Raw genomic sequence first — 25,989 nt, 5'->3', positions numbered from 1 at the left:
CCAAGTATATATAAACGCCACACGCCACACATGGGTGGGGGACCAGCCTATTCTGCATCTCTGCCCTTCTTCCTACCAATCTTGATGCATCTTATTTTTTATATCCTCGGGTAGAGGACTTCTTTTCAGCTATTTCCATGGTTCTGGATGATGGTTGTTCTACACTTCAGTTGCAATTTCATGTGGTTGTGGGAAGATGTGAGTACCGCATTTAACTACACTGCTATCTTGACAGGAAGTCCGGGGTTAAGATTTTCACTTATAAATACAAAAAATTCAGAGTTAACAACTTCTTTCCTGGTTATATTTGCCAGTCAGTGATAGAAAAAGAACCAAAGCTTAAGATAACTTAATTTACATACACCTTTCATCCTCTCCCTTTTGCCATCGATTCCACTCAAAAGAAATATCTATTTTTAGAATATCTCCAGAAATATTCTCCAAATTTCATTAAAGCTTGTTACTTCAGCACTAAGATAAACAGAATTCTTACGTGAGGTACACAACAGAACTGTTTCATCTCACCTTATAAAAATAAAATGGCCGCAAATTCAGAACTTCAATAATCCAGGGAAAAGTACGAGGTGAACTATAGGCAAAGAGCACAATTTCCAAACAACAGGCCATCAAGGAACGATGAAATATGTCTTGCTCTAAAAGAACCTCGGAGAAGAGAAAGAGCAGACTTTAACATTTCCAGCATTTCAGCCTTTGTCATTCTATAAAGAAGACTCTAGAGCAAAAACAGCCCTCACAGACACAGACAGTAGTACGGTGATTGCAAGAGGGAAGTGGGGCCACAGTAGAAGTAACGTGGAGATAAATGGTGATGGAAGAGGACTTGAGTATGAGTCTAAAAAACATGCAGTTTTAAAAAAGGAACTTAACTGGACTATGAAGTTATATATGTATAATGCAGTATCTTGCGGAACCACTAAAAAATATTGATACAAAGCAATAGTCTAAAAAATGTTCAAGTCATCCACAGGAATGTAGGAAAGATAGGGAAATGAAAACAGAGAATAGAAAATAAAAACTAAAATGGTATATGTATGTCCTAACAGCGTTTTGTTTTGTTTTGTTTTTACAGAGACAGAGAGTCAGAGAGAGGGATAGATAGGGACAGACTGGAAAGGAGATGAGAAGCATCAATCATTAGTTTTTCATTGTGGCAACTTCATTGTTCATTGATTGCTTTCCCCTATTGTGCCTTGACCGTGGGGCTATAGCAGACCGAGTAACCCCTTGCTCGAACCAGCAACCTTGGGTCCAAGCTGGTGAGCCTCGCTCAAACCATATGAGCTCACGCTCAAGCTGGCGACCTTGGGGTCTTAAACCTGGGTCCTCGGCATCCCAGTCTGACGCTCTATCCACTGCGCCACCGCCTGGTCAGACCTAACATATCAATAATTAAATGTTAAGTGGTGTAAATTTACTGATTAGAAGAGACTGACAGAGTAAATAAATTTTTTAAGATTTTATTTTTTTTCTTTATTTTTTACAGAGACAGTCAGTCAGAGAGAGGGATAGACAGGGACAGAGAGACAGGAACGGCGAGAGATGAGAAGCATCAATCATTAGTTTTTCATTGCGCGCTGCAACACCTTAGTTGTTCATTGATTGCTTTCTCATATGTGCCTTGACCGCGGGCCTTCAGCAGACCGAGTAACCCCTTGCTCAAGCCAGCGGCCTTGGGTTCAAGCTGGTGGGCTTTTGCTCAAACCAGATGAGCCTGCGCTCAAGCTGGCGACCTTGGGGTCTCGAACCTGGGTCCTTCTGTATCCCAGTCCGATGCTCTATCCACTGTGCCACTGCCTAGTCAGGCCTGACAGAGTAAATAAAAACATGATTAAATTCTATGCTACCTACAAAAAATTCACTTCAAAGATAGTAATAGAAGTAGCTTGAAAACAAAAGGATGGAAAAAGGTATACCATGGAAACATTCATCAAGAGAGCAGGAGTGGCTATAAATTTTTATTTATTTATTTTTAATTTACTCATTTTTAGAGAGGGAGAGAGAGAGACAGAGAGGGAGAGAGAGACAGAGAGAGAGAAGGGGGGAGGAGCTGGAAGCATCAACTTCCATATGTGCCTTGACCAGGCAAGCCCAGGGTTTCGAACCGGCGACCTCAGCATTTCCAGGTCAACACTTTATCCACTGCGCTACCACAGGTCAGGCTAGGAGTGGCTATATATAAACATCAGATGGACTACAGAACAAAGAAAATTACCAGGTTTAGAGGGACATTTTATCACAATAAGAGGATCAATTTACCAAGAAGACATAACAACCCTTGATTTGTATGCATCAAATAGCAAAGCTTCAAAACACCTGAATTAAAAAATTTTAAGAGAACTGAAAGGAGAAATAGATAAATCCACATTTATATTTGGAGACTTCAATTCCATTCTCTCAACAATTGGCAGAACTACATAGAAAATCGCAAGGATATAAAGAACTCAACACCATTAATTGACAGGATAGAATGGACATTTCAAAATAATCCCCCCAACAACAAAATACACAATTTTCAAGTACCCAGAATTTGCTAAAATAAAACATGTCCTATGTCATAAAATAAACCTCAACAAATTTAAAAGAACTGAACCACAGTGTGTTATAAAAGTACAGAAGTAAAAAATAAATTAGTGGCTGAAGGGAGTAAGTAGGACCATAAAGCGGTGACATTAGGGACAGTTTTTTAGTGACAGACATTTCTGCATCTTGATTCGGTGGTGGTTATATTCTACACATGTGATATAATGGTAAAGAGAGAGAGACATACAAGTTCCAATGTCAATTTTCTGGTTTGATACTGTACTATGTAAAAGGTCACCATTACTTTTGCAACCTTCTATGAATCTGTAATTATTTCAAAATAAAAAGTTAAAAATTTACTTCTTTCTCATCAAGCTATAGGAGCATATGCTCTATCAATTATTAGCATAAATCATGAAAGATATGGAATCTAGGAAAACGGAACCAACACAGAAAAAAGATGAGAAATTTCCAAGGTAAAACAAAGAGAAACTTTATCGCAATGATTATTCTGCTCCCCGATACATTAACCTGTTCCTATTGGAATCGAAGGTCAGAAGATTCTGAGAGTTAACAAGAGGGAGAAGGATGAAACTGATAGTAACCGGTTTGACTTTGTAAAAAAATTCCTTTACATAGCTATTGAAGAGAGTGGTCAAATTTAATCAAATGTTCAAAGAAAACCCAGAACAAAAAAATTATTCCTTTAAAATCCCTGGGAGTTATGGGCAAATACCTCGATCATCAGCGGGCATCACAGTTGGGGAGAGGGGGTTCATTATTAGCTGTCTATGAAGGACAAAAAACAGGACCTGAATGGAAAGGATACTGATGGTGTCCAAAGGGGAATTTTACGTATTTCACACTCCTACCTAGAGGTGGCTAGCTCTAGATGCGCCAAAGACAACTAAGGCCAACGAACTGGCCATCTTGGCTAGGCCTGCCATTGACCACTGACCCCCACAATGCATCATAGAACCTCTCAACACTGCTTCCAAGCTTAAGATTTTTGGATATTGCAAGAGGCTGACAGAGTATATTTACTTACTGACATGTCCATTCCATGAAGTCTTCGTGTTTCCTGGACCATTACAGTCTCTAATATTTTATAATACAAAATTTCTGCAAGCCTTAGTCTGTTTACAGCAAAGTCTATGGGGGCAGGAAAGGGAAAATGTGCTAATGAAATGTAGCTGTTAAGGATGAAAGAACAAAAATGCAAACATAATTCTGACAAATAATAGGCAAGGAAGAAACTTGAATTTCTACTTTTTGGGATAACAATCTGTCTATTTGTAATGCTGTATTACATTTGGTTTTGTCTTCTTACCTATGTGAGATCCTGGTTGTTCATCTGTTGATTGAGTATAGTGTTGACAGAAAGTCTCTCCTATTTCTTTCACGATTTTTATAATATTATCCATAGGATTACGTACACAAGATCTATAAAATACAACAGGACCCCAATTATCAGGGGAAAAAAGAATCCTAGCCAACTAACATTTCTTCTTTTAAGAATTACTTTGGTTTATGGTGACCAAAGCTCTATTCTTAGTTGTAAACCTGGATATGTAAACAACATATTTCAAACAAGTCTACAGCCTCTAAATAAAATAACTTGGCATACTGTTTAGGAATTTCAACATTACAAGAATCAGTATCCTCTTTAACATAGTTATATTTGTATGACATTCTAGAAAAGGCAAACCCTACAGGGACAGAAAACACGTCAGGGGCTGTCAGGGGCTGCGGATGGCACAGGGGCTGACTCCCAAGGAGCATAAATGTGGGGGGATAACGGAACTAGTCCATGTTTTGATTGTGGTGGCACCGATTGCACAACTATGTACTTGTCAAATCTCATACAACTAAATAGTGGAAAGCAAAGAACTATTATATATAAAGTATACTTCAAAAAACCTGATTTTAAAAAAAACCTGATTTAAGAGAAAATGAAGAAAGACGATGCAGCAGTGTGTACACATGTACACATCCACAGGTATACATTCACATGTTCTGTTGGAAAAATAAATTACATGTAGTTCTTATCTAAGCCAAAAGAATAAGAAAAAATAGAGCACCAAAAAGGAAGACACCAGGCAAGAAGCAATTCACCCTGTTACCTTTAAATTATTGATACCTTTCTATCATTCAAATACTGAATACAGGTCTTAATTCAGAAATGACAAACAAATCCCAGACTGTTAGAGATTTGCCCAAGCACATACCTAGTGCAAGGTTCAATATGCCCAATCCCATGTTCAAGCAGACCAGTACCATGTGCAGAGAGGTAGGTAGCACACACGGCAAAAATACTTTCTCATGTCCACTTCTAACTCTGCCTCTTGAGTTGTTTTCTTCCAACTAGGTTCTTTGTGTTAAAAAAAAAACAAACCACATGACAAATTTACCCTCTTAATTTTTAGGTATATTTTACAGTACTGTTAACTATGTACCCGGTAATAAAATAGGTCTCTAGAACTTTTGCATCTTGCAGAACTGAAACTGCCTACCCATCCAATAATTCCCTTTCAACCTCTGGCACTGCCATATTACTATATATCAGTCTGATTACTTTAGATAATGCATATAAGTAGAATCACTCAGTATTTGTCTTTTTGTGATTAGCTTATTTTATTTAGTATAATACTTTGAAGATATTACCTACCTTCAAGTTTCATCCATGTTGTAGCATGACAGGATTTCTTTATTTTTAATACTGAATATTCTATTGTATGTGCACATTATATTTTATTTATCCATTCACCCATAGATAGGACATTTAGGTTGCTTCCATATCTTAGCTATTACAAATAATGCTGCAATGAATTTGGATACCCAAGTGTCTTTGAGATCTTATTTTCAATTCTTTTCGCTATATATCCAGAAGTGGGATCTTTAGGTCATAAAAATGCACTTTTAATTATTTGAGAAATCTCAATACTGTTTCCCTTATCAGCTATACCACTTTCATAACCCCACTAGCAGCATTTGTTTTTCTTTTTCTTTTTTTTCTCTTGACAGTGGCTATTCTAATGAGTGTAAGGGGACATTCCATTTTGGCTTTAATTTGCATTTCCCTGATTAGTAATGTTGAGAATTTTTCCATAAACTTGTAGCCACTTGTATATCATCTTTAAAGAAATGTCTATTTAAGTCTTTGCCTATTTTTTTTTTTTAGTGAGTGAGAGAGACAGAGAGACAGAGACAGACAGGAAGGGAGAGAGATGAGAAGCATCAACTCATAGTTGTAGCACCTTAGTTGTTCATTGATTACTTTCTCATATGTGCCTTGACCAGGGGCTCCAGCTGAGCAAGTAACCGTGGGGCCATGTCCATGATCCCAAGGTCAAGCTGGCGACCCTGTTGTGCTCGAGCTAGTAAGCCTGTGCTCAAGCCAGGGACCTCGGGGTTTCAAACCTGGGACCTCAGCATCGCAGGCCGATGCTCTATCCACTGTGCCACAGCCTGGTAGGACTGCCCATTTTTAAAAAGACCACCTGATTTTGCGTTGTTATTGAATTGTAGGAATTGTTTATATACTCTGTCTAACCCTCTTACCTGATAATATGGACTGCAATTATTTTCTTCTATTACAGCAGCTTTGCCTTTTAACCTGTGAATTATTTCCTTTGCTGTACAGAAATATTTGTTTGATGTAGTTAGTCCCAACTGATCTATTTTTTGCTTTTGTTACCTAAAATCTTAGCGTCATATCCAGTAAATCACTGTCCATTCTTTTTTTATTTTACTTTATTTTATTTTATTTTTTTGTATTTTTCTGAAGCTAGAAACCGGGAGAGACAGTCAGACAGACTCCTGCATGCACCCAACCGGGATCCACCCGGCACGCCCACCAGGGGGCAACGCTCTGCCCACCAGAGGGCGATGCTCTGCCTCTCTGCGGCATTGCTCTGCCGCGACCAGAGCCACTCTAGCGCCTGGGGCAGAGGCCAAGGAGCCATCCCCAGCGCCCGGGGCCATCTCTGCTCCAGTGGAGCCTCGGCTGCAGGAGGGGAAGAGAGAGACAGAGAGGAAGGAGAGGGGGAGGGGTGGAGAAGCAAATGGGCGCTTCTCCTGTGTGCCCTGGCCGGGAATCGAACCCGGGACCTCTACACGCCAGGCCGACGCTCTACCACTGAGCCAACTGGCCAGGGCCATCACTGTCCATTCTAATGTCATGAAGCTGTACATGTTTTATTCTAGATGTACAGATTTAGGTCTCAGATTAGGTCTTTAATCCATTCAGAGTGAACTTTTGTAAATGGTGTAAAAGTCTGTCTTCATTCTTTTGCATGTAGATATCCAGCTTTCCCAGCACCACTGTTGAAGAGACAACTTTCCTCATAGTGTAGTATTGATACATTTGTCAAAGATCATTAGACCTTATATAAAAATTCATTTGGGACCTGACCAGGCGGTGGCGCAGTGGATAGAGTGTCAGACTGGGATACCAAGGACCCAGTTTCGAGACTCCAAGGTCGCCAGCTTGAGCATGGGCTCATCTGTTGTTGTTTTTTTTTTTTTTGTATTTTTCTGAAGTTGAAAACGGGGAGGCAGTCAGACAGATTCCCGTATGCACCCGACCAGGATCCATCCGGCATGCCCACCAGAGGGCGATGCTCTGCCCATCTGGGGCATTGCTCTGTTGCAACGAGAGCCATTCTAGTGCCTGAGGCACAGGCCATAGAGCCACCCCCAGCGCCCGGGCCAACTTTGCTCCAATGGAGCCCTGGCTGCGAGAGGAGAAGAGAGAGACAGAAAGGAAGGAGAGAGGGAGGGGTGGAGAAGCAGATGGGCGCTTCTCCTGTGTGCCCTGGCTGGGAATCAAACCAGGGCCTGCTCGCCAGGCTGACACTCTACCACTGAGCAAACCGGCCAGGGGGCTCATCTGGTTTGAGCAAAGCTCACCAGCTTGGACCCAAGGTCGCTGGCTCAAGCAAGGGGTTACTCGGTCTGCTGTAGCCCCATGGTCAAGGCACATATGAGAAAGCCATCAATGAACAACTAAGGTGTCACAACGAAAAACTGATTGATGCTTCTCATCTCTCTCCGTTCCTGTCTGTCTGTCCCTATCTATCCCTCTCTCTCTGTCTCTGTAAAAACAAACAAACAAACAAACAAACAAACCTCATTTGAGGAATCTCAAGTCTGTTGCGTTGGTCTACATGTCTGTCTTTATACCAAAACCACACAGGTTTTGATTACTCTAGCTATATAACATACTTTGAAATGAGACAGTGTAAAGCCTCCAGATTTGTTCTTTCTCAAGATTATTTTGACTAGTAAACATCCTTTGAAATTCCGTATGAATTTTAGGATTTTTTCCCCCGATTTTGTAAAAAATGCCATTGGGTTTTAATATTGATTGTACAAAATTTACTCATCTCCTGCCACTGTCCCAGTGATAGGTAAGGGAATTATAAACATAAGATAAAGAGGAAGCAGTGCAGCTTTGAAGGACTTCAGTTGCTCCTGAAGGGCAAGGTCATTTTTTGGATTCAGAGGTAGCAAAGCTAACACTGAGCAAGCATCAAGCACCACAACTATTAGTGTTCTGTTGATCAGGAAAGCTACCCCATTGTTCCACACTTCTGGAGAAGCAGGGGGAGCATAAACTGGTAAAACACTTAAATGTCTATTAGTGACTTTCTGGAGGCTGTGTGAGGACTAGTGTGAGAAGTGGGAGACTCCCGGGGGCTGCAGTCTTAGAGGAACCCCCAAACTTTCCTGGGTTTTATCTCCAGGTTCTTACAGTCACCTCTTTTTTAAAATAATTGCATAAAATTTTATTTTACTGCTGTATCATCAATATGTAATCTGCCCTCCATTTGATGACATTTAAATTGAACTTTTTTTTTTTAATTTTATTTATTGATTTTTAAATAGAGGGGAGAGAAAAAGAGAGAGAGAGGAGAAGCAGGAAGCATCAACTTGTAGTAGCTGCTTCCCGATGTGCCTTGACCAGGCAAGCCCAGGGCTCCGAACCGGCAACCTCAGCGTTCCCAGGTGAAGCTTTATCCACTGCGCCACCACAGGTCAGGCTAAGCTGAACTTCTTTAAAGTCAATGTAGAAAGAAAAATAATGCATAATTTAGGGATAGTTACAAGAGTGGAATGTCAGAGCTAAATAACCTTTCAGAAGTGTTTAATCTTGAAAGTCTATAATAATATAAATATTTATAAAAAATTTCCAATAGGTACTTATAGCTGATTTTAGGTCAAAATATTTTGATTGAAATGACATAGTAAAACTTTCCAGATGTATATCTATATCTATCTTAAGAATTCTGAGTATACTGAGTACAGAATGAAATACAAAATCTAACTTAAAGGAGACATGTAGAAAAACAGTAGTACTGAACTTACTCAAAAATATTTATGAGGTGTTCGCTTGGTGCATTTTTCAGTCCAGTCACAATACTCTGTAACCGGCTCACACTCTGAGTGGCGGAAGCAACAGGAGTAATGGCTGCTTCTTTTTCCCGTAAATATCGCCGTCCTGTCAGTGGGGTAGAAGGTGCAAATGACGTTTTCTGTCAAAAAAGAAAAATTTTCCTTTACAAAGTTACCTTCCAAAAAAATAAATAAATAAAATTTAAAACAGGTAAAAAAAATATATAGTTACCTTCCCCTTCATTCTGTGTTTAACATATTCATATTTAATAGGTTATTTTTCTCTCCTCTTCTAGTTACTCACCAAATTTATACAAATATCATGCTAACAACATCTTTTTTTTTTTTTGTTTTATATTTCTATGAAGTGAGAAGTGGGGAGGCAGACAGACAGACTACCGCATGCCCCTGACTGGGATCCACCCAGCATGCCCATCTGGGGCGTTGCTCCATTGCAACTGGACCCATTCTAGTGCCTGAGGCAGAGGCCATGGAACCATCCTCAGCGCCCAGGCCAACTTTGCTCCAATGGAGCCTTGGCTGCGGGAGGGGAAGAGAGAGACAGAGAGGAAGGAGAGGAGGAGGGGTGGAGAAGCAGATGAGCACTTCTCCTGTGTGCCCTGACCAGGAATCGAACCCAGGACTTCCACATGCCAGGCTGACGCTCTACCACTGAGCAAACCGGCCAAGGCCTTTTTTTTTTTTTTTTAGCAAGAGAGACAGAGAGAGAGAGAGGGAGGGACAGATAGGGATGGACAGACAGACAGGAAGGGAGAGAAAAGAGAAACATCAATTCTTCATTGTGGCACCTTAGTTATTTATTTATTGCTTTCTCATATGTGCCTTGACCAGGGGGCTGCAGCAGAGCAAGTGACCCTTTGCTCAAGCCAGTGACCCCATGCTCAAGCTGGTGAGCCCATGCTCTCGCTGATGAGCCTGCTCTCAAACTGGTGACCTCAGGGCTTTGAACCTGGGACCTGTGCATCCCAGGCCGACACTCTATCCACTGTACCACTGCCTGGTTAGGCAACATCCTTACATTTTAGTAACACTTTTTCAAAGCATAATCTCATTTTATCTTCCTAACATTCACTTGAAAAGTAACATATATATTTTCATTTTACATATGAGGAAACAGGCACAGAGAAGTTAAAAAAACTCCTGTTTAAGCTGACAACATTAACAACAGAGCTTGGAGTAAAACTTAGATTTTCTATATTGTAGACCAGTGATTTTCAACTGATATATGCTAGAAGAATTTTTAAAAGATGCAATACTTATTTAGTCAGAGGCACTGACCTCTTTTACCTTAAGATTGTCAAATAAAAATAAATGGCAACAGCCAACACAACAATAGCCACCTGGTGTGAATGCCCTTTCTTGAACTATGAAAGTATAGGTCACATAGTACAGATGCATCATACGGGTCACACTGCATAGTAAGATTTCATGTGACTGGTGAATTCTTGGTACCAGAAACCCTTATGTACAAGTATAAGTGTCTGATTTTTTAAAAAGTCACTTTGGAGTAAAAAGGGTTGGTAACTACTATTATTTTTTGTTTGTTTTGGTAAAATCAATAAATAAAACCTTAAAAAAGGAATTCAGGAAAAGCACAGAGTTTGTCACAGGTAGGAAAGCAAACTAAATTTTAAAACAGTGGGTAAAGTGATTTAAAAAAAGATCAGAAAGAAAGCATAGCCTGACCAGGCGGTGGCACAGTGGATAAGAGCATCGAACTGGGATGCGGAAGACCCAGGTTCGAGACCCCGAGGTTGCCCGTTTGAGCGTAAGCTCATCTGGTTTGAGCAAAGCTCACCAGCGTGGGCCCTGGCCGGTTGGCTCAGTGGTAGAGCATCAGCCTGGTGTGCAGAAGTCCCGGGTTCGATTCCCAGCCAGGGCACACAGGAGAGGTGCCCATCTGCTTCTCCACCCCTCCCCCTCTCCTTCCTCTCTGTCTCTCTCTTCTCCTCTCGCAGCCAGGGCTCCATTGGAGCAAAGTTGGCCCAGGCATTGGGGGTGGCTCTAGTGCCTCAGGCACTAGAATGGCTCTCGTTGCAACAGAGCAATGCCCCAGATGGGCAGAGCATCGCCCCCTGGTGGGCATGCCGGATGGATCCCGGTCGGGTGCATACGGGAATCTGTCTGACTGCCTCCCCGTTTTCAACTTCAGAAAAATACAAAAAAACAAAACAAAACAAAACAAAAATGCTCACCAGCGTGGACCCAAGGTCGCTGGTTCGAGCAAGAGGTCACTCGGTCTGCTGAAGGCCCATGGTCAAGGCACATATGAGAAAGCAATCAATGAACAACTAAGGTGTCGCAACAAAAAACTGATGATTGATGCTTCTCATCTCTCTCCGTTCCTGTCTGTCAGTCCCTATCTATCCCTCTCTCTGTCTCTGTAAAAAAAAAAAAAAAAAAAAAAAAAAAAAAAAAAAAAAAAAAAGCAAGCATAAATCCTGTATGTCAGAAGACACATACTCTACTGAAAAACCCAGGCATCCTGGGAAAACATATCCCAAATATGAAAAAATAACAAGAAATGTGGTAAACATACTAAATGCCATGACTTTTTAAATTACCTTTTAAGGCTTTCATGGGAAATATGAATTAGTAGAAGAAACTCAAGATTTAACTTGAAAGATGCTTCTGCTGTTAGTAGAATCACACACAAGAGAGAAAAGGACCATTGAACACAGTCCCGTCTAGGTTATATTACTTTTTCAAAGTGTTGAAGGTTATACTCCACATTAGCCTGTGCCGTCAATTTCCCTAATGGGGTGTCACCAGCGAACTTCCGAGGAGTTCCAATTTCTTCTTCTGCATCTGCTCCCAAAAAGATCCTCTCGTCAAAATCACCAACAGTTAAAACATATTCTTCATACTCCTTGTTCACTGCTTTGCTGTAAAGAGAATTACTTTAAGCTGCAAGAATAAAACTAAGTAATAAAATAAAACACAATGGATTTATTTTGACTTAGAGATAGATTTAGATCCCATAGCCTGGAAAAGTGAATGACTTTCTAGTTTTGTTTTTTTTTTAGATTTTATTCATTTTTAGAGAGAGAGACTAGAGAGAAAGAGAGAGAGGAAAGGGAGCAGCAGGAAGCATCAACTCCCATATGTGCCTTGACCAGGCAAGCCCAGGGTTTTGAACCAGCAACCTCAGCATTCCATGGCGATGCTTTATGCACTGCGCCACTGCAGGTCAGGCTAGTGGATGACGCTCTAGTTTTTATGAAGTGTGCTCATTTAACAATATCATAGGTTCCTATCTGATGAACACTCTTCATGTTCACACACACAACAATAAATTACTATACTTTGAAAGGTGAGTGAGGCCCTGGCCGGTTGGCTCAGCGGTAGAGCGTCGGCCTGGCATGCGGGGGACCTGGGTTCGATTCCCGGCCAGGGCACATAAGAGAAGCGCCCATTTGCTTCTCCACCCCCCACCTCCTTCCTCTCTGTCTCTCTCTTCCCCTCCCGCAGCCAAGGCTCCATTGGAACAAGGATGGCCTGGGCGCTGGGGATGGCTCCTTGGCCTCTGCCCCAGGCGCCAGAGTGGCTCTGGTCGCAGCAGAGCGACGCCCTGGAGGGGCAGAGCATCGCCCCCTGGTGGGCAGAGTGTCACCCCTGGTGGGCGTGCCGGGTGGATCCCGGTCGGGCGCATGCGGGAGTCTGTCTGACTGTCTCTCCCCGTTTCCAGCTTCAGAAAAATACAAAAAAAGAAAAAAAGAAAAAAAGAAAAAAAAGAAAGGTGAGTGAAATATATATTTAATCTGAAAATTAGATGAACTTAAATAAGATTTGATCATTGAGAAAACAATAGAGACTTTGAAAATATAAGTACATTCTAAATTTGCCAACATATGATTAATAAAGGGATAAAAACTCAAATACAGAAGTCATTGGGTCTGTGACTTTTTCTGGAGAGTAGCTGTCTTAAGTGCCAATGGTTTCTTAAAATAAATCTACCTAAAGACAGCAAGGCTTAATGACAATGCCCACTCAATGTCACTAAAGCAGTAGGAACTTAAATATGTTTCACTTAACAAATTGAAACAAATTATTATTGACAGCCTAAAATATACCAGATACCAACAATGTTAGATACTTACCTATTATCTGTAAAACTGGAAAGGTCCAGGAGGCATTCTCCTTTTAAAATCTGGAAAAAGTCATAATGTGACATCATATAATTAAGCATATTAACACACACATAAAAACGTAACATTTATTTAAATTTTCACATTGGTAGTTGTAAATCATACAAACACACAAAAAAATTACTAAGTTATTTCTTTCAGACCAGTAAAACTAAATCAGCAAGCAAATAAAATATTAAACATTTAAAGTCAAGTTTTGAAAATACTTTCAAGTCTACAGCAGTGGTTTCCAAATTTTAGTGATACACAAATCACAGGAACTTGTTTAAAATGTAGACTGGCCCTGGTTCGTTGGCTCAGCAGCAGAGCGTTGGCCCAATGTGCAGAAGTCCTGGGTTTGATTCCCAGTCAGGGCATACAGGAGAAGTGACCGTTTCTCCATCCCTCCCCCTTCTTTCTCCCTCTCTTCCCCTCTAGTAGCCAGGGCTCAAGGGATTCAAGCAATCTGGTCCTCGGTGCTGAGGATGACTCCATGGCCTTGCCTCAGGCACTGAAATAGCTTGCTTGCCAAGCAATAGAGTAAGTAGCGCAGTGGTCCCCAACCCCCCGGCCGCGGACCGGTACCATTCTGTGGGCCATTTGGTACCAGTCTGCAGAGAAAGAATAAATAATTTACATTATTTCTGTTTTATTTATATTTAAGTCTGAACGATGTTTTTTTTTTTTTTTTTTTTTAAATGACCAGATTCCCTCTGTTACATCCGTCTAGGACTCACTCTTGACGCTTGTCTCGGTCACGTGATACATTTATCCGTCCCACCCTAAAGGCTGGTCTGTGAAAATATTTTCTGACATAAACCGGTCCGTGGCCCAGAAAAGGTTGGGGACCACTGGAGTAGCGGTCCCAGAGGGGCAGAGCACCACCCTGTAGAGGGCTTGCCGTGTCAGGGTACATGTGGGAGTCTGTCCATACCTCCCTGTCTCTCATTTAATAAAGAAAGAAACAAACAGATAAAATATAGACTGATGGACCTCAAGGCCTTAGCTGAGGCACCGTTTTTAGCAAATTTCCCAAGGAATTTTGATGAAAGCTGTCCAATTTTCAATATTTGTCTATGGAGAAAGAAAACTAATATATATTAAATGTGTTACCCAAGCAAAGGATTCAAAGAGAATACGAGTACTATCACTGATGAGAGGAAAACTATACTGTTATTAGTATTCTGTGTACCCACATTACGTAAGATTACTACACATCTGGAGTTGCAAAGTCAAAAGCCCTTAGGGGTCAATATGCATAAATGATGAGAGCAGAAAGCATACTTCCCATCTTCAAGGAGGTGACTATCATTTAACTTGAAAACAGTTACCCATATAAAGTCATGATGAAATTCCAATCATGTATTTCCACAGCTTCTGATTTTTTAAAGTTTTCATGTAGAAGGTCTTTATATGTAAATTAAAAATTGAACAAAATAAAAATGAAATAAAGAACACCCCTACACTGTCCAGGGAAAACATCTGTGGCCCATGGCAGGAGGACCACTGTCCAAATTAGGATACATCTGTAGTGAAAGGAGCTGCTGTAATAATTACACTATGACAACAGCCCAAAGCCAGATAAGCCAAGCAAACCAAGATGTACAGTCATTGTACCCAGGGGCCACTATTGTGCTATTTCTGCAACAGCCATAACCTGAGTTCCTGTAAAAGTTTACTGAAGATGTTTAACACAGATATAAGGAACCATGACATATACACATACATACATATATGCACACAGAGAGACAAAAAATATATATATTTTAGGAAATATAAAACCAAATTCAAAAGTTTGTATAAGAGACAAAAAACCCAGTTAGGAAACACTTTATGTTTAAAGAAAAATGTTGTAATAGCAGAGAGGAACCACAGTGATGACCTAATTCAAACCTTCTTTTTTTTTTTTTTAATTTTCTTTTTTAATTTTATTTATTCATTTTAGAGAGGAGAGAGAAGGGGAGAGAGGGAGACAGAGAAGGAGAGAGAGAGGAGAGAGAGACAGAGAGAGAAGGTGGGGAGGAGCTGGAAGCATCAACTCCTATATGTGCCTTGACCAGACAAGCCCAGGCAAGCCCAGGGTTTCGAACCTGCGACCTCAGCATTTCCAGGTCGACGCTTTATCCACTGCGCCACCACAGGTCAGGCCTGATTCAAACCTTCTTAATTTTACCAAAAAATCCCACAAAACCCCTCAAGCTCTAGGTGGCTTTAATGGCTAAATATCAGGGAAATAAGAAATTGAGTTCCAAAGGAACAAGCCACTTCATAAATATAGAAATAGTTAATTCTTGAGGAAAAAAATCCCCTAGAACGCATGCAGACAGCCTGCAAGTGTCTATAAAACTGTCCAAGATTTTCTGCTCTAGCCCTGGCCAGTTTGCTCAGTGGTAGAGCGTCGGCCCGGCATGTGGAAAGGCCCAGGTTCGATTCTTTTTTTATTTTTATTTTTTTTTATTATTATTTTTTTTTCTGAAGCTGGAAACAGGGAGAGACAGTCAGACAGACTCCCGCATGCGCCCGACCGGGATCCACCCGGCACGCCCACCAGGGGGCGACGCTCTGCCCACCAGGGGGCGATGCCCTGCCCATCCTGGGCGTCGCCATGTTGCGACCAGAGCCACTCCAGCGCCCGAGGCCGAGGCCACAGAGCCATCCCCAGCGCCCGGGCCATCTTTGCTCCAATGGAGCCTTGGCTGCGGGAGGGGAAGAGAGAGACAGAGAGGAAAGCGCGGCGGAGGGTGGAGAAGCAAATGGGCGCTTCTCCTGTGTGCCCCGGCCGGGAATCGAACCCGGGTCCTCCGCACGCTAGGCCGACGCTCTACCGCTGAGCCAACCGGCCAGGGCCCCAGGTTCGATTCTTGGTCAGGGCACACAGGAGAAGCACCCATCTGGTTCTCTACTCCTTCCCCTCTGCTTCTTCTCTGTCTCCCTCTTCCCCTCCTGTAGCCAGGGCTCCAATAGAGCAAGTTGGCCCAGGCACTAGAATGGCTCCAATTGCAGTGGAGCAATGCCCCACATGGGCAGAGCATCGCCCCCTGGTGGGCGTGCCGGGTGGATCCCGGTTGGGTCCATGCAGGAGTCTGTATGACTTCCTCCCTGGTTCTAACTTTCGGAAAAATACAAAAAATAGATTTTCTGCTCTATATATAAGGAATTAAAACTATAGTTGTTATACACTATCCTACTTCTAGTAAACAGTAAGAGATTATTCAAGTTGTGGCCGTAAATGAGCTTACTGTGACCTTCTGTTTCTCACAATTCTTTATCAGAACCTCCTACAGTTGCCTCTGACAGTGTATTTTTACTTCATAGGACATATAGTTGGCCACATTCAACAGCTCAGTTTCCCACATCACAGAAGACCACAGGCCAATTCTGCATCATGGCGGAGACTGAAACCTGGAAATCTCGAATGAGTCCTTAAAACATTGTCTTTCCCGGCCTGACCTGTGGTGGCGCAGTGGGATAAAGCATCGACCTGGAACACTGAGGTCGCCAGTTCAAAACCTTGGGCTTGCCCGGTCAAGGCACATATGGGAGTCGAAGCTTCCTGCTCCTCCCCCTTCTCTCTCTCTCTCTCTCTCTCTCTCTCTCTCTCTCTCTCACTCCTCTCTCTCTAAAAAATCAATAAATAAAATATTAAAAAAACAAAAAAACAACAACAACAACACTGTCTTTCCCTTTGAGACTGCTGCTGCTGGTAATCAGTAAAAATGTCAGTCATGTAATAATAAATATAGTACCTTCCTGTCAAAAAGTTTTGAAATATATGGCTTAAAGTAGTGCTCCTTTATTCCTTTAGCCTCTACCAGAAGCCCATCGTGCAGGTCACACAGCTCAGCAATGATGCACGGAGGCTCTTCCGGGGCCCTGAAGTCAGCGGTGTGGAAATCAGACGGTAAACCTGGTTTGACAGGGTATGAAGAGCAACAGGGGAAAAACATACAGTCAACTTGTAAAACTCTTTTTCTAAAAACTGATAATCCATTTTAAAAAATAAACAAGATCTTACCTTTAAATGATGGATTTAGCAAGTCTCGTCTATTTGAGCATATGATGGCATTGGCAAAAATCAGGTCCAAGCAGCACAGAAGTAAATGATAAGAGTTTACTAAATCATCTCCAATCATATGAAAATTACCTTTGTAAGAAAAAGAGAAACACAAAAGCCAGAAACCTCTCATACCAAATAGCACTAAGTTCCCACAGTAAAAATGTAAAACCACTGAAAAGTATCACCTTACCCTTTGTATAAACAAAGAGCGTCCAACAGAAATTAAAGAGATCCTTAACACTGCAAGGACTCCTCCTAAAAAAAGAAAAAAATGTACTTTTTATATGACTAATTTGTTAAATATCACTCCACCACTGTCATTTAAATTGAAATAGCAATATAAATAGCAAATACTCAAGTCAAATTACATATAAAATTTCATTCAACTGATAGACAACCTCTGATTAATGAAACTTAAGTAAGCTTTTCTAATCTGCATAAAATGATAAGAACATAAGAAAACAAGTGAAAGTACTACTCCACATATAGATAATTATAAGTGGATTTTAATAGAAACCTAAGTTTTTACAGATGGATACCTATGAAAAAGAGTAGACTTTTAAAAATGCAAATACCCTTAGTAACTTTTTATCATGATTTTTATGTGAGTGATATAAGGATTAAGGGTCTCACCTCTGCTTCCTGCTTCGTGCTAACTTTGGTGGCTCTTCATATGGATTTTGAAATATATCTAAAAAAATTGGCTCAAATTTTTTGAAAATTACAGTAGACACCTCAAAATTTCTTTCTAGTCTTTCTATACGCTCACGAAATCCTTGTGGCAGGTTTGACATGTCCATCCACTTCTTCATTTTACTAAAAAACTGTATTAAACTAAAGAAAAAGAAAAAAAGCAACTTTAAAATGAATCCATATAATGGATGAAAAGGAAACATTCTATTTATGCCCAAGAATCTTTATGAAACAGTCTGAATTTATTTACTCAATTTTATTTTTTTAGTGAGAGAGAGAGAGAAACAGGAAGAGGGAGAGATGAGAAGCATCAACTCATCGTTGTGGCACCTTAGTTGTTCATTGACTGCTTTCTCACATGTGTCTTGACTGGGCGGCTCCAGCTGAGCCAGTGACCCCTTGCTCGAGCCAGTGACCTTTGGGCTTCAATCCAGCAACCATGGGGTCATGTCTGTGATCCCACTGCTCAAGCCAGTGACTTTGGGGTTTCAAACCTGGGTGCTCAACACCCCAGGCCGACACTGTATCCACTGTGCCACTGCCTGGTCAGGCTTACTACACTTCTATTTCCTAGTTTTAGCATCCATTAAGGATTTCTCCCTCAATCATTACTGTGAGATTGCAAAATGGTGATCCCCCCCAACTCTATCATTTCTTCTACATTTATTAATTGGCATTCTAATATAAGAAAGAGCTTTCCCTTCTCCTCTATTTATCATCAGTATGAAATTTATTCAATGAATTATAATCCAGTACTGTCCCTATTCATTTTGGTGTTCAAATTATCCCAGATTTGGCTACTACTAGACCTTTTCAAGTCAGCTTCTATGACCCTTGGACATGTCACCAACATTTTTTTAAGCATTTCCTTACTTTCTGGAATAAGCTATTCCAGAGTCATCAGAAAACAATAGGTTTCAGAGCATTATGCTAAGTGAAATAAGACAGAAAAGGACAAGAACTGTATATGATTTCACTCATGTGCGGGATATAATACAAAAAGCCAAAACAGAATGGTGGTCACCAGAGGAGAAGGGAGGTGGGGGGAGGAGGAAGAAGGTCAAGGGGGTCACAGTGTGGGGGATGGAAAGAGAGTAGGCTGCAGGTGGTGAGCACGCAATAGAATACAGATACTGTATTATAAAGTTGTACACCTAAAATTTATGTTATTAACCAGTGTTAACCTGGTTAAATTTAATTTTTAAAAAAGAAAAAAAAAATACATAGGTCTGCCCTAGCTTTCGAATCAGCCGTTTTCTTAAAGACAATATGTTAATTTTTCATATGCTGGGTGGGTCCTTCTTTAAAAACACTGTGCTAAGTAAAATAAGCCAGTCGCAAAAAGGCAAATAGTGTTTGATTCCATTTATATAAGGTATCTAGAATAGTCAAATTCATAGAGATAGAAAGGAAAATGAAGGTTACCGGGGTTATATTCACATTGTGCAACTGTCACCACCATCCATCTCCAGAACTCTTCATTATTTGAAATTTTTTATTATAAGCTTGTACTGCTCTAAATTTTAAGTCATTCTTTTTTGTTCAGTTTCTGTCTCTTTCTCTCCCTCCCCTCCTCTCTCACTAAAATCAATAAATAAAAAAGAAAATGCTTCATTATAAAAGAAAATTAACAAAATTTTAAATATTAGAACAAAGATGACAAATTAGATAAATTTATTGTATCAATGTTAACTTTGCAAGAGTTGCAAACTGTCAAGGACTATAATGTACACAACTTAATTTGCAATGGCCCAGGAGCCCTAGCCAGATAGCTCAGTTGGTTAGAGTATGGTTCTGAAGCACAGAGGTTGCTGGTTTGATCCCTGGTCTGGACACATACAGGAACAGATCAATGTTTCTGTCTCTCATTAAAATCAATAAATAATTTAAAATATTTTGCCTGGCCTGTGGTGGCGCAGAGGATGGAGCACTGACCTGGAATGCTGAGGTCACATACTAAAGTGAAACAACTATGAGTTGATATTTCTTGCTTCCCCCACCTCTCTCTCCTTTTTCTATAAAATCAATAAATAAAATATTTTTTTTTAAAAAGAAATGGCTGAGGAAAAAACATTTAATAAAAAGAGATCAAATGATAAAGCAAATGGGGTAAAGTACTAAAGATAGGGGAATCTGGACAAAGGGTATATGGCTATTCTTTGTGCTTGAAATTATTTTCAAATTTTAAAAAAAATTATAGAAAAAAAAGATTTAGTGCAAAAGGCCTTAGCTTGAAGTCAGAATTTGAGGAAGAAAGGTAGTGGAAGATGTGGGAAAGAATATCTATAGAATAACAAACTTAGAATGGAATGAAGTTAAATATTTTAAAATAAAGAGAAATTAATCCTAAAATTAAATTTAGGTCTCATTAAACAATGTTTGAAAAATCAAAGTGTTTTACCTTAATTTAGCTGAACGCAGTATTCTGGTAAGTGAAACACAATTTCCTTCCATGATACCCTTCCCAACTGTGGGAATAATGCTTTTGCGGCATGCAACATACAACGAACATGCCAACCAGTGTATAACTTCTCCCTGGTAAGGAAAAGACAAATAGCAAAATGAGTATATTATGTTAAAATGCTTGAATTCTAGAACCAGAAAAGATCTTAGAATTATCTGGTCTAATATTAATTCTGTTTATAACAGGGCAGAGAGGTGAAGTATTTGCCTAAGGTCACAAAACTTAGCTGCAGAATAGGTATAAAACTTCTTACTTTTAGTCATGTGTAACAGACTAAATCAGTATTAATCCAAAGCTAGATTTCTCATCTACACCCCAAATATAATATTACTGAAAAAGTTCTCCCGAAACATTAGGTGTCTCGATTTTAAAACACCAGTCTCGACAGCATTAGCTGTCTCAATTTTAAAACACCAGTCATGGCCTTGATGATGCTGAATTTCTTCTTACCATTTTTAATCAATTTGGCAGAGAAAGGAAAGAACCAAGTAGGAAGGTCACAAAGGAATTGCACACAAATAATTAATACCTATCTTGCACAACATCAGGGAGACTGTCATTTTTGTGACATAAAAATTTGAGGATTCACCCCAATCTTTAAAATAGTAAGTATGGCTCCCTATCTTAGCAGACATCTCAATTCACAATGTTACAAAAAAGGTGACATTTGAAAATTCAACACTTAATTTTCTGAGATAGACCTGCAGTATCTGCAAGCTAGAATCACTTCATGACTTCCTTGTTGAAGTATACACGAAATTTAAGGATTAAAAGTTGGACACAAATCTCATAGCATAACACACTACTGTTGCTATTCACTGTTCTGTAGATCCTCTTTAAAGACCAAACTCCAGAAGGATAAAAAGACTGACAGATTTCTTACACTAATCCAGAAAGGGTGGGCAGAAATGAGTAGCCACCAATAAAGCTAAAATCCAGTATTCCTACCTTAAAGTAGGGAGAAGCTTTATTTGCTCAGACAGTAAAAGAGGTAGGTAAGCTTAAGGTTGAATATTTTTAGAAGCCTTTATTAATTGGTGAGATGTATGTTAGAAGAAATGAAGATAATGTGCTGTGGGAGAATATAGTGTAGAGCAGGGGTCTCAAACTCACGGCCCGTGGGCCGCATGCGGCCCGCCGAACAATTTTGTGCGGCCCGCAGACTAATCCACGAAGTTCAAAATATTTTGGATAAAATTAAGTAAGCCTAGGGGCCTACTTGTATTTTTCATTTCTCTAGCATCCTAGCTAGATATTAGCTTAGTTAACAGCAGTTGTGATGCAAACTACAGTTTCTGGTCGTTTTGTGACACTGAGTAAACTGCATGTACGATTGTGCTTGTTGTACTGATTTTTTTTTGTTTTCAACTGCAGTGAGAAAAGTGTTGCGTAACAGTTGCCTTTTGTAGACCTAGTGCGGCCTGCAGAATGGCTGTGATCTTGCTCTGCGGCCCACATGCTGAGTTGAGTTTGAGACCCCTGGTGTAGAGCATATGATTTTGACTGGAGGTCAGAAAAGGATGGAGAGACTTAAAACTGTTAAATGGTAAATCACCAACATGAAAAGGGGGATGAGAAAATGTAAGCAGGAGCTTGTCAAGTAGATTAGAGGGGCAGGGGCTGGGGAGATGGGTTCTTAGGAAGCAGCAGATATATGAAAATGCCTTGCATCAAAATAAAGACAGAAGAAAATAAAATATTTTGGATAGAAAAAAACACTCACAAAATCTTAATTCACCTGTCTATGCATTCTACGTCCAACATTTAAGATTGTCTTGACCAACCCTGCCTAACTGGACACCTAGCTCTTTGATTCTCCCTGGAATGGGGGTGACGGGAGAGTTTTCGGGTACAGGGAATGGTGTGCAGAAAGCACCTAAGTGGGACAAGCTTGGCATGCTCACGCCTCTCAAAGAGGCGGCCTGGTGGAATGCCTCCACTAGAGCTGGCACTCAGTAAATGCTTACTCACTGAGACCCAATGAGGACCTGGGATGCCAGAAATGTTTTTCTAGGCTTTTAAAAATCAGTTTTTCACTGAAAGGCTGTAATTCATCACATCCCTTACTTTCTGATTCTTTCCTTAGCTTTCCGTCAAGCCACCTCGGGATGCAGACCCTCTACCTGTCTACCCAGTGCTGCACCAGAGACAAACCAGTCTCACTTGGGCGCTTTTCCCTTATGTACAGACACAGACACTCAGCTCCAAATTTCCAACTCTACGCATTTAAATCCAGCAAGCAATTGTTTCACTGGGTGGTGCGTCAGTCCAGCCTCCTTGGACCAGAAAAGCCTTTGAATCGAGGGCCACTGGAGTAACTGCTGAAATCCAGTGTGACATAACTCCAGCTCCACACGGGGGCTTGCACTCATCTGGGTTCCCATCGCCGTTAGCAGAATGACCCAAGGTAGGACAGCCCTCTGGGCCTCGACAGGACCTGGAAAGCAGTGTAACCTCGAGGCTCTGCACGTACACAGGGCTGTGGTGAGGTCCACGTGCAAGAATGGTTGGGAGACACCTACACAGGACGGCCTGCATTTATTTTGTTTTCTATCCTGTATGAAACGACAGCCAGGGTTGAGGCATCAAGACTCTCCGCGGACCCCCCCGGAGAGAGCACCCTGGGGCTGGGACAGCGCTGGGTGAGAACAGCGGCTCGGACTTCCCTACTGCGCAGGCGCCGTGCTCAAAGCGAGCGGCGCCCACGGCCCCGCCGGAGGGGACCCGCGGCGGGTTCAAGGGCTGACTCCCGGGTCGGACCCGGCACCAACCACATGACCTTACGCAACTAACTTCACAGCCTCTTCTGGGGGCTCATCTTGTCGCGGGCGGAATGGGGGTCACAGACCGTGTGCAAGCTGGCAGCAAGAAGCCAGATGACGTATTTAAAGCGCTGGGCAGTGGAGTCTGGGCACACAACTCATTTTAGCTTCCTATCGTCGTTATAGCATTTAAAGAAAAAAACCGAAATTAAGAGCAGTGCCGTGGCGTCTGGCGGGTGGAGTGCAGTCTGGTCCGGAGTCTAGGGGACCCGTGAGTGGCTTCTGACCTTGCACAAGCCGCTCTTGTACCAAACTTCAGTTTCCCGCCTCGAAAATAAAGAGGACAGACTGAGCGAGACTCGCCCTCCCAGCTCGGCACCCGGCGGACCCGGCGGGGCGGCGACCCTCCTCGGTGGGGACACTCCCCCGCCCCCCGGGAGGGCGGGGCGGAGCCGGGGTGGGGCCTGGCGAGGGTCGGCGCGCCCGCCCCACCTGCCGCCGCTCACCTCTAGGCTGTAGTTGCCCCGGATGGCGGTGAAGTCGTCCAGGGCTTCGGCCGCGCTCCCCTCGTCCAGGTTCAGCTCCTGGCACAAGGCCTGCAGCGCCTCCCCGGCCGCGGCGACCACCGCCGCCCCCTCGGCGTGGGGGTCGTCCTCGAACATCGTCTCGGGCCCCGCGGGCGTCGCGACCAGGAGCCCCCGCTCCCTTCTCCCTCCTGGGCGCGCTTACCCACAACCCCCTGCGCCAAAAGCGCGCGAAAATCGCAGCTTCAGAACGACGCTTCTTCGAGGATCTGCATCCGCGTTCCCCCTCAAAAAAGTCCGTCTCTCCTCCAGGGCTCCCAGCGGACCCTCCTCGTAAACGGGATAAGAAGACGGACCTCGGGTCCTGAAAGAAGCCTGGACTTGGCCCTAGGCGGGCAACGGTGGGCACAGCCGGCGGGACAAAGTTGGAGCGGAGGGATCGACACTCCGCGCGCACAGTCTGCTGGGAGTTGTAGTCCATACCCTGCCCTGAAGCTGGCGGTGCCACCCTTGTCGAGGTGGCTCTTTCGCTTGGGTAGGGTTGGGCTGTCTATTGCGACGTGGTTTCGTTCATCGTAGGGAGAAAGCTCCTCTGTCCCGCCAACCCATGGGCCTGGTGTGTCACCTCTCCTTGGCACCAAACATAGTTTGAGTTAGGAGATGGCGGAGGGAACAGAAAAAAAGTGGTCCCTTGACAGCTGGGGGGCCTTGTTGGAGTCGGTGTCTCCTGCACCCAGTGAATGGTCCGTTTTAATGAAGTGTTGGTGAAGCAAGGGTATTATGGAACACCTCCACACGACTTCTTGATAGTAGGGGGTCACCCCCCCCCCCCCACGTCTTCTTGATCGCTAAATGAGGCTTGACCTGGACTAAGAAATGCAGTAAGGGGTTCTCTTTCCAGCTCTCAACCCTGGAAAACCGTCCCAGTAAAGTCCTTCCAAGCTGAGCAATGGCCTGAGCCAGGCCCCAAACTCTCTACACCAGATCTTTGCTTGTCTGGCTCCTCATAGTTCGAGCTCAACTAAATGTTGCCTTCTTAGGCCATCCCTGAGCCCTGTATCTAAGATAGCTGACGTCACCCTCCACCTCATTGTTCTTCATAACACCTTATCACTATCTGAAATTGTCTTTGTTTATTCACTGGCTCTACTAAAATGTTCCTCCTAATTTGTTGCATGAGAACAGGGGTCTTCCTTTCATGTTCACTATATTCCAAAGTTTAGATTAGTGGCTTGTAGTTGGTACTCAGTACGTACTTAGCATGGTGGGTCTTAAAAGTTAGCCCCCCCTTTTTTTTTGTGATAGAGACAGAGAGAGACAGAGAGGGACAAACAGGAAGGGAGAGAGATGAGAAGCATCAATTCTTCATTGCGACTCCTTAGTTGTTCATTGATTGCTTTCTCATGTATGCCTTGACCAGGGGGCTACAGCAGAGCAAATGACCCCTTGCTCAAGCCAGCAACATTGGGGTTTCGAACCTGGGTCCTCCGCATCCCAGTCCGACACTCTATCCACTGCACCACCGCCTGGTCAGGTGAGAGCCCATTGTTTCTTGAATGAGGGAAGGACTCACCATAGGTGAAAATGGAAGACAGGTCCAAGTAGGTCACCCCTCATATGGCTCCATTAAAAGCTTGGATATTATCAGTGTGGATTTTTTTTTAAATTTAATTGATTTTAGAGGGGAGTGAGGAGTAGGAAGCATCAACTCATAGTAGTTGCTTCTCATATGTGCCTTGACTGGGCAAGCCTGGGGTTTCGAACCAGTGACCTCAGCATTCCAAGTCAACACTTTATCCACTGTGCCACCACAAGTCAGGTTATCAGTGTGGACTTTAATGAAAGATGGAGACGAATGATCAGTATGTGTTTTGGGCAGGTTTCTCTGGCTGCATGTGACAGATTTGATGGGGAAGAGACTAGAGATCTAGACTTGGTAGTGCCTGAGGCAGAGGCCATGGAGCCATCCTCAGTCAGGGCCAACTCACTCCAATTGAGCCATGGCTGCAGGAGGGGAAGAGAGAGAGAGAGAGAAAGAAAGGGAGGGGTGGAGAAGCAGATGGGCCCTTCTCCTAAGTGTCCTGACCAGGAATCGAATCTGTGATATTCACATGCCAGGCTGATGCTCTACCACTGGGCCAACTGGCCAGGGAGCTAGACTTTAAATTTATTTATTTATTTTAGATAGGAGGAGAGAGATTGAGAGAGAGAGAGAGAGAGAGAGAGAGAGAGAGAGAAGTGGGGAGGAGCAGAAAGCACCAACTCCCATATGTGCCTTGACTGGGCAAGCCCAGAATTTCGAACTTCGACCTCAGCATTCTAGGTCTATGCTTTATTCACTGCGCCACCACAAGTCAGGGTGTTGTCTTATTATTGAATTGAAAGAGTTCTTTACATATTCTAG

General features: G+C 42.4%; 1 protein-coding gene across 4 annotated transcripts in view; it reads right to left on the bottom strand.

The window, feature by feature from the left end:
• Positions 1-23,883, bottom strand: part of RBL1 (RB transcriptional corepressor like 1) — a 57,454-nt gene extending 33,571 nt beyond the window's left edge. For 2 of the 4 annotated variants that reach the window (XM_066383847.1, XM_066383849.1), the window contains exons 1-12: positions 23,568-23,883; positions 20,237-20,370; positions 17,776-17,976; positions 17,333-17,397; positions 17,101-17,229; positions 16,832-16,992; positions 13,059-13,108; positions 11,660-11,843; positions 8,911-9,077; positions 3,872-3,984; positions 3,590-3,693; positions 526-663 (exon numbers count right to left, since the gene is read on the bottom strand). In XM_066383847.1, the coding sequence (XP_066239944.1) occupies positions 526-663; positions 3,590-3,693; positions 3,872-3,984; positions 8,911-9,077; positions 11,660-11,843; positions 13,059-13,108; positions 16,832-16,992; positions 17,101-17,229; positions 17,333-17,397; positions 17,776-17,976; positions 20,237-20,370; positions 23,568-23,723 (1,602 nt within the window). In that variant the 5' untranslated portion in view covers positions 23,724-23,883. The remainder of the gene's footprint in view (positions 1-525; positions 664-3,589; positions 3,694-3,871; positions 3,985-8,910; positions 9,078-11,659; positions 11,844-13,058; positions 13,109-16,831; positions 16,993-17,100; positions 17,230-17,332; positions 17,398-17,775; positions 17,977-20,236; positions 20,371-23,567) is intronic. The other 2 variants (XM_066383850.1, XM_066383851.1) reach the window with 1 other exon arrangement.
• Positions 23,884-25,989: the final 2,106 nt, after the last annotated feature.

Source organism: Saccopteryx leptura, chromosome 5, assembly GCF_036850995.1.
Source record: "Saccopteryx leptura isolate mSacLep1 chromosome 5, mSacLep1_pri_phased_curated, whole genome shotgun sequence".
Lineage (NCBI taxonomy): Eukaryota > Metazoa > Chordata > Mammalia > Chiroptera > Emballonuridae > Saccopteryx > Saccopteryx leptura.
Note: the sequence above shows the minus strand (reverse complement) of the source record. Positions and strands in the feature narration are given on the sequence as shown.